A 9,364-nucleotide genomic window follows, 5' to 3' on the forward strand; every position below is an offset into this window, starting at 1 on the left:
ATGTGTTTTTTAATGGCTATGTACATTCAAAGACTTCGTTAAAGTAGTTTGTCAAACAATAAGAATAAAGTTGAGAAGGAGATTCAAGCTGATTTCAAGTCTTTCTCACAAATGGTGCCATGTGCAACGAGGTATGCGAGAAACAAATAAACGATGAGCAATCGCATAGAAAAACGTTCTTCGTATATTTTCAATGAGAAGATTGCCAAATTGTTTACAGTTGCCACCTATTCGAATTTAGAGGAATAAAATGCAGGCACGTGATTGCAGTATTGATTCGTAATGGCATCAAACACGTACCGGATAGGTATATAGTACGTAGATGGTGACGAGATGTAAGTAGATCCCACACAAGGGTTGCAGTTCATTATGATGGGTTGACTAGTACCCCGGGGCAGTTAAGGTTTGACAAATTGTGTCAATCTTTTGCTACGTTGGCGAACTTGGTCACAGATGATGAAAGCAGAGCTGCAAGTATACAAAAATGGATCGAATATGAATGTCAAATGGTAACGACAACGAAGTCCAATGTTGTTAGTAATGTCATGTCTCCACCTATTACACCGCTAGCATCGCAATGTGGGCCATCACAAGAAACTATGAATAGTGGGGTACGTGATCCTAAGTGTGCGAAGAGAAAGGGTGCACCGAAGAAACTTCGCAAGAAGAGCCCATTGGAACCTAGTTCAAACAAAGCAAAGGTTAACACACTAATATTACCAATTGCTTATGTGTTGTTTACTTAATATAAAGACCTTGTCGTGATGTCATGCAAGGGAGTTCGAGTACCTCCAAAGGAAATAGGCCAAAGGCACGACCAAGTAATGTTGGCGTTGACGCTCATATCGTTCAAGTACCTCAACAGTCACAACATTGCATGACTACACCGTTCACGTATTCACAACTCCTAATGGTAAGTATATGTATATTATTAGATTAATATGGACAACAAATGACTTAAATAATAATTTTTGCAGGGTGACAGTCAAAGTCTTGCATTCACACAACAAAGTTTTATACCTTCGTCCGGCAATCATGTTCACTTCCATGGTCCATGTAAATATATAGTTAAACATTCTACCTACGAGAGCGCATCATCTATTTAATTTCTTCTTTGGGCATTACTTATCGAATTGCATAGATTTTTAGGAAATTCCATACTTGTACCCACGCTTACCGGACCGAGATAGAGAAAACTCACGATTTCTGGGGAAAGAGGCACCATCTAGATAAGATTTTCCATGCCAAGTTGTCCATGTGAAGCTGTTGCATTAAACTCGTTTTCAACATATGCTATCTTCATACAAGTTTCAAGATATGGAGGAAGAGAGAGAGGGTGGGGTGAGGTTATTTACTAATATATAAATTACTACGCATACAAACTATCCACAGTTCATGTTCATCAGAAAGCAGGCTGTATTTGTTGGTCTTTATGTCAGTTGATGAACTTGAGATCCACAAGTAGTAGTTAAAATATGTCATCATAATTTCTTCTGTACTTGGAAACTTTGTTAAAGAATTTCTTCTGTATTTGTAATGTTGTTCTTTTCAAGATAATTTGTAATGTTGTTGTTCAATTCAACTAATTTTCAAGTCCCCCTCTCCGTTAGTAGGAAATTTCACGCATCTGTTTCATGAAAGTATATGTCTAGAGCACAATTAATTTACTAAGAGGCCTATAAATACACCAAGTCGGACCAGTACAAGTTGGAAACGAACATGGAAAATGTATCTCTGACAGTTTTCCTCTTTTTTTTTTGCCTTTTGAAAACAGGTATGGATTTTCGTTTTTGAAATTGAGATCTATTTTAAGAAGTCTGTTACATGAAAAATACACCACGGCACAAAGTAAAGAAACAAGGCACGAATTCAAATAATGTGATATATATATGCGTATCCTATAATTTGAATATTTAATGAATCTAGCATATGCAGATCAGCACCCTGACACCACATTCAAATCCACAAATCGGAGTTCAATTACTGATGGAAATGACAGTAAAGGAAACTGAACGATTAGATCTCCTAGCAAGAAAGAAATGCAGTGTTCCATTAAAAGAGATTTTCCTACCAGCCTAGTAACTAGCCAATACATTGATATGTAGTCATTCATAATTCCAAACTAAGAAACATTTGATAGATACATAGAGACTTCAAACTAGTGTAGAAAATCATGCCGGCCCCTTTCCTTTCTCATCACATTCCGCATTTGCCTTTCCTTTGCGTATTGTGACGGTTATCTCCACGTCTTTTTCTTGAGTTAATTGGCACATTGTTTCGAACATGCAAGAGACGTTGTTCTCTAATTCAGTCGCCACATGATTATTGAAGGAGTTGCCAACAGAACTTGATTCGCCGGACGTTTCACCATCTTTGACCCATTCCCAAAATCCACAATTTTTGCTACAACACTTGAACAATTTACCTTTGTTCTTAGCGTTCTTCACCACAACAAAACACTTCACATATGCATCTCTACACCACGAGCACAGGACCTTGTTTTGGCAATCCGCAAAGATGTGACCACGTCTTCTACATCCATGGCAGACTCCATCATTTTGTCCTGTCATTGTAAACTGCAATAAACACACTCAGTGACACATGATATGTGGCTTCAGTAAACTGCAATACGTACATTCAGTACACATTTGAGCGACACATTCTTGCAGTACACATTCAGGCATGTATGTCATACAATGAATCTCACTCAGGCTTCATCAAACTGCAGTACACACATTTCAGTTACACATTCTTGCAGTGATGTCATGCATTTCTTGCAGTATACATTCAAGCATATATGTGATGCAATGAATTTCACTTAGTGACACATGAAATGTGGCTTCATCAAACTGCAATACACACATTCAGTGACACATTCTTGCAGTGATACTATGCAATTCTTGCAGTACACATTCAGGCATGTGATATAATGAATCTCAGAATCTTGCAGTGCCTAGAGTCTCAGAACCCAAATTTCATTTTTCAAATGCAATTCTCATAAGTTCTTGTGATACAAAGAAACTCAGAATATAAGTCAACTTCAGCTCCTTCTTGCAGTGACCAGGCATGTATGTGATATAAAGAATCTCATATTTTCGCTTCTTACTGAAAATTCAAAAAATACACAAATTTTATCTACCCATTTCGATATACCCATGTAAACTACATGTAAAGTGGCTTTGACATACCCACGTAAACTACATACCAGAAGCACCAAATTTACTTACCGATTTCACCTGAGAAGATTGTTGTTGCAACTTCGAAGTTTGAACAAAATTATCGAGATAAATCGGACAACTGTAACTTCTTGGACTCCGGCTGCAGCGGCGTTGAGTTCTACACTAGAGGAGGAGAAGGATGAAGATGAGACAGAGAGAAGAGATGGAGCTTCGATCGCCTTCGATTCGCGTCTCTGCGTTTCGTTTGAGAATTGGGGAAATACAATGGGTTGGGCTGAGGCATGATTTTATGTCGGGTCTTCAAATATCATTTCATTTGGTTTCGTTTATTTTAGTCTTTTTTTTTCCATCTCACTCTGTCAACCGGTTCTATCATCCAAATCTGTATGAGTAGCAGAACCGGAGAAATAAAGGCTGACCTGTCGATGAAATTGTAAATGGCGCCATCGCCGCCACTCTAAAAGCTAATCTCATCCCTTCTCGAACACTGTCAATACCTCTGTCTCAACATTTGGTTTGCCTCTTCTCTTCCATATACGACGATTTCAACAACAAAGAACCTGCAAAAAATGATGTGGCATTTTTTCCTTGAACTCTCCGACGTGAGAATTAGTGGGAGAAGACGACGGAATATTGGGTATAAAACTGCGTATTTGATTTTGAGTGCAAAACTTGGGAATCTAACTTTATACATGAGAGAACCCATCTCTATTTACAATAGCTAGTTGAACACGTGTCTTCATCTCCCGATCACACACTAGCATTTTCGAATAGTTAGGAGTGAACTGTAAAAATGATGCCACTTATCCCCATTAATTTTCATTACATTAACTTTCATTTTTATCTTTCCTATTTTCAACCACACAATCTTCTATAAAATAATATTATACGTAAATAAAAAAAAATTCCTTATTTTTTAACGACTCATTTTTCAAAAAAAAAAAATAATTATTCCACTCATTTTCATTTTCACAAAATGGGGGCCAAACGGGAGCTTACATATAACAGGTTACTTGACGTAGGGGTAAAATTATAACTTTCTCTTTGGGTGGAAAGAATACGAATTCTAAGGAATTGAATTATTTGGAACTTGTTTTACTGAGAATTGTCAATTAAATGTGTTTGATTGATATAATTTTCTACATGAAAAATGTTGAAATTTTAAATGTTTTGGTATACGTTTGGCTTTATTTTTCATGAAAATTATCAATTAAATGGATAGATTTTTTTACAATTGTGGATGGAATTTGTTTTCATTAAAAAAAATAAATAAAATAAAATAAAAATTTAAATTTAAAATTTTAAAAAAAGGTGGAAAACCAATCACGTGAGGTGGTAAATGGAAAACTAATTGCCTAGAAAATTTTACACATCAAACACTACATAAAGGTGGAAAATGGTATCAAACAGGGCTTAAGTGAAGTGGATAAACATGGCACGGAGCCATAGGTCTAAAAGATAAGCTCATCCGTTTATCAGTTGCGTACCAAAAAAGGCGAGCAATTACTAATGAGTAATGTCATATAGGCGAGCGAGGAATATAGCCAACCCTATACGGATCAGTATAGTAACAATGGCTTACTCCCTCGCCACCCATTATGGCATTTGGCTTTATCAACTTTTATAGTAGTTGGGTTGGTTGACTTCTGAGCGACAAGGGAGAGGGATAGTACCTATCAACTGTAAGGTCATCTCTAATTCTGTACCAAAATTTACACTATTTTGTACCAAATCTTGCACCAAACTACAAATCATCTCCAACTATTATACAAAAATTTACACCAAATGAATAGTATTTAATCATTTTCTTTTCTCTTTTTATTCTTAATAATTTATTTGTTTGAAAAATTATTTATTTATTTATTTTACAAATACATAAATTACTAAATGAATAATTACGTTAAATTAACGAAAATATTAAATTTATTAATAATAAATAAATATCGAAAACATAATAAAATTAGTAGGAACACTATATAATTGTGTTTGTTATATTAATTTTTTTTTTGTAATCTTATTTTAATTAATTGATTAATTATTATTTCTTACATTTTAAGATTTATTTATTTATTTTACAAATACATAAATTTCTAAATAAATAATTATGTTAAATTAACACAAATATTAAATTAATTAATAAATATTATGGCCTTGTTTCGTAGCCACTTTCTTCTGCCCGGAATTAATTTTTTGAACGTTGCAATCCACTTGTCTAACAAACCATGTGAGATTGTATAGTGGTTAAAAATTTGTCTCTCTCATAATGCCCCTCCCACCGACGCAACACTTCTCTCTCCGCTTCATCTTCCAAATCGGCGACTGTAACGCAACCCAGTGTCGAAATCAAGCTACAAATCGTCTACTGCCTAAGAAACTTCCACGTTTCCACACGTTACCAATGTCCCGCAGCAACTATTGCCGGTTCCCCTCAATCACCCCCCTGCACGACGACGCCCAACCGACGCAGCACCAGTGACCAACAATGGATCTCGCCGAAAATCAGGTACAAATATTGCCTTCTCCCTTTCTCCTCCACCAATCCCTAGTTTTCCTCGCTGCTGACAAACTCTTCCACTTCGCAGCCAGGAGAGTTTGCCCAAGGACCTTCTTGCTTTGCGACGGATTATGTGTTTCTTGTACCAATTATATGGAGCATAAAGTTGTTGACTATTTTTGGGGAATTGTGTGCCAAAAAAAACAAATGGTTTCTGCCATTGCACTACAAATTTGTATGAATTCACGTGGGAGACGAGATTCCATGTGATAAGGACAAAGAAAGGGTAAATTTGGCATTTAAAACAATTTGAATTCAAATGAAACCATAAAATATTGATTGGGCCCCACTTGGATGTGATGGAAAGAATTCATTTTGCAAAATAATGGCTACCAAACAGGATCATAGAAAACATAATATAATTCGTAGAAACACTAAATAGTCGTGTTTGTTATATTAAATAATTGTGTTAACTTTAAATAATCATTTTGTTATATTAAATTTTTTATTCTTATTTTAATTAATTCATAATTATTATTTCTTACATTTAAAATTTATTTTAAATGCAAATAATAATGATAATAACAATAATAATAGTAATGATGGCTTACTCCCTCGCCACCCATTGTGGCAGTTGGCTTTGTCAACTTTTGTAGTAGTTGGATTGGTTGACTTTTGAGCGACTAGAGAGGGGGATAGTACCTATCAAATATAATGTCATCTCTAACCCTATATTAAAATTTACATCATTTTGTACCAAATTTTACACCAAACTATAGATCATCTCCAACCATTATACAAAAATTTACACCAAATGAACGATATTTAATCATTTTCTTTTCTCTTTTTATTCTAAATAGTTTATTTATTTGAAAAATTATTTATTTATTTATTTTACAAATACAGAAATTACTAAATGAATAATTCGTTAAAAAATTTATTAATAAATATAGAAAACATAGTACAATTAGTATAAAAACTAAATAATCGTGTTTGTTATATTATTTTTTTTGTATTCTTATTTTAATTAATTCATTAATTACTATTTCTTACATTTGGAAATTTATTTATTTATCTTACAAATACATAAATTAATAAATAAATAATTATGTTAAATTAACGAAAAATATTAAAAGTGAAAACACTAAATAATCGTGTTAACGTTAAATAATCGTGTTTGTTATATTAAATTTTGTTTTTGTATTCTTATTTTAATTAATTCATTAATTATTATTTCTTACATTTGAAATTGATTTTAAATAATAATAATAATAATAATAATAATAATAATAATAATAATAATAATAATAATAATAATAATAATAATACAAATGGCCCAAATACCCTTCATCAATCACTTTGGTAAATGGGAAAAAGGGCAAATATGACTTTACACCATTTGCACCAAAATGGTGCCAAATTTGGTGCCACATTAGAGTACTTTTGCACCAAAATTTGGTGTTTTTGTGTCACCATTGGAGATGACCTAACTGGTTTCATACCTTCCATATTAAAAGAGGTAGCTACTATTATTTCTACTATCAGTATGATTGTTGTTTTTGTTATTATTGCCTATTTAGGCTGAGATCTTGGCCTCTTGGGCCACTTGGTCTTGTAGCCTTTTGAATCTAAAAAAATGGGAAAAAATCACAAATGTCTTGCATATATATTGAAATTCCATATTTACTATTTTACTAGAAGAAACATATAAACTACTACAACAATATAAAACTAAAACCCAAATTACTACACACGGACCTTTCCATAGATATGTTCGTAACTGATATTGATTACCCATTCCAGTAATGTTTGCATTTAATTGTGATGGGCTGAACAAGTGAGAATTCAAATTCAAATGGATGAATAGAACATAACATATTGCAAAAGAAGGTGATATTCTACAATTCATCTTCTATTCTTTGGAAATCTCACCCGTTGTAACTTCATGCACTGTTGTGAGTATTCCTTTTCAATCGGTACGTATCTCCGTAGAATCTATAATTATTCAGCATATATAATTTTTGCAAAACATGATAATCGATCTATTATATGTGTTTAAAATCTGTTTCAAGCAATAAAAAGTTTCAAATAAATTAATATCGGTTTTCACTGTCTGAATTTTCCTATCCATTTTTATTCCAACTGAATATCATTATTCATCTCTCAGTATGTAACGAATGTCATTCCACTGCATTATGGATTGCAGACAGCCGAATTAAGATGATCTTTTTTATTTTTCCCTAGTTTTTTAAATTTCTTTTTAGGTTTCAGATATGGAATGCGTGAGCAAGTTCGTCACATTCAATGCAATAACATTTGGTATCCTGCTGCCTATCGGATGCAAATACGCCGATATTGTTGAGATGATATACTCCAAGCTAAAATTGGACAGAATGGCTTCTATCTATCGGATTGAAGTCGACACTGCAACGTTTGTGACGTTTGATGTGTTTGCTCACGACAAAGATGATGATCCCTATGTATTTGACATGGTGGAGTATGCCGGGTGCTTCTCGCAAGTGCCACATAAGAACTCTTCCAGGGTAAAGACTAAGATTAGGTGGGGATTGACTGAGCTATCAGAGGATTTGGATTGTTTAAATGATGAATATATATTGATTACATCGGTGCCAAAAGTTGGGGGAGAAGGTATTACCATTGGTGGTATCAAGATCATTTATGTTTCTTGAATGTGTTTTCTTTGTCAAGAATAATGTTAAGCTGCTTTTGGATTAGTTGTGTGAGTAATTCTGTTTGGCAATAATAATAGATTAATTTGGTATTAATTGAAATTTTGAATGCAATATACTTTATGTATATCAATTTTAACGAAGTGGTTTATCAAGTTTAGTTATTACAATATCTCGATGGTTCAAACATTTGCTGCTTCCTACGTCTGATGTGTTCCTGTCATACTCCATGTCATCAAGTGTAAGTAGGTACTTCATTCATTTCTTATAATTGTTGTCAATGTATTCTTCGGAGTACGTCAGTGTAACATTACTTGTGAGAATACATTATTCCTTACCAATGTCACGTCATGTTCGTATCAATATATCGCAAGTCTTTGAATAAATATTAATATTCAAATTGCACTTCTTCAACTATATCAATGCTACTTCCTTTGATTAAATATGTTGTGTGCGTTCTAAACTTGAATTTTAACATCATCTATAAGATAAATAGTTAAAATGTAGACTCTTTTTTTTCTTCTAGGTTTATTAAATAGAATAAATCAACTTCAATTTAAAGTCGTCAAAGTTTGTGAAAAAATCATTTAATAAATATTAGGTGAAAGAAAAATTAATTCAATGATTCATATAATAAAAATTAATGAAAGAAAGCTTTGAGATTTTTTTTGTCCCTAATATCTAAAAGTTGGTCAATTCAAGAACATCTTGCAACCAGCCATCTGCTGCTTACTCCAGCAACCAAGGTTTCGATAATTAGTAAGTTTGATGCTAGCATTCCTTTGACTGATCTGCCTGATGAAGAAGAAGATATGCACTCAAAATGTTTTACTCGATCTAATACCATAACAAAGAATTTCATTAATTGATTGGTTGAGAGGATAGGATTCTCGTTTAGGTTATAAACATAATTAATTGATAGAATCACAGGTTGGGAGATTTTGTGTATTGTATTGACCCGTTTTTTCGATTTTGGAACTTCTTGCTTCTGTTGTAGAAAG

At 33.4% G+C, this 9,364-nt stretch overlaps 1 protein-coding gene across 1 annotated transcript; it reads left to right on the forward strand.

The window, feature by feature from the left end:
- The first annotated feature begins 5,335 nt into the window (after positions 1 to 5,335).
- LOC111381328 (polyphenol oxidase, chloroplastic-like) lies at positions 5,336 to 8,495 on the forward strand. The gene is made up of 2 exons (XM_023005110.1): positions 5,336 to 5,682; positions 7,938 to 8,495. Exons 1-2 carry the CDS (start codon positions 5,662 to 5,664, stop codon positions 8,361 to 8,363), a joined length of 447 nt encoding a protein of 148 aa, XP_022860878.1. The 5' UTR covers positions 5,336 to 5,661; the 3' UTR covers positions 8,364 to 8,495.
- The last annotated feature ends 869 nt before the right edge of the window (positions 8,496 to 9,364 follow it).

Source organism: Olea europaea, unplaced genomic scaffold (assembly GCF_002742605.1).
Source record: "Olea europaea var. sylvestris unplaced genomic scaffold, O_europaea_v1 scaffold2286, whole genome shotgun sequence".
In the NCBI taxonomy this organism is placed as follows: domain Eukaryota; kingdom Viridiplantae; phylum Streptophyta; class Magnoliopsida; order Lamiales; family Oleaceae; genus Olea; species Olea europaea.

Excerpts from the sequence above, each read along its gene's own strand:
- LOC111381328 (XM_023005110.1), top strand. The coding sequence starts at position 5,662 with ATGGATCTCGCCGAAAATCAG. Across the intron at positions 5,683-7,937 it reads TGGATCTCGCCGAAAATCAG|GTTTCAGATATGGAATGCGT; the intron begins GTACAAATATTG and ends ATTTCTTTTTAG.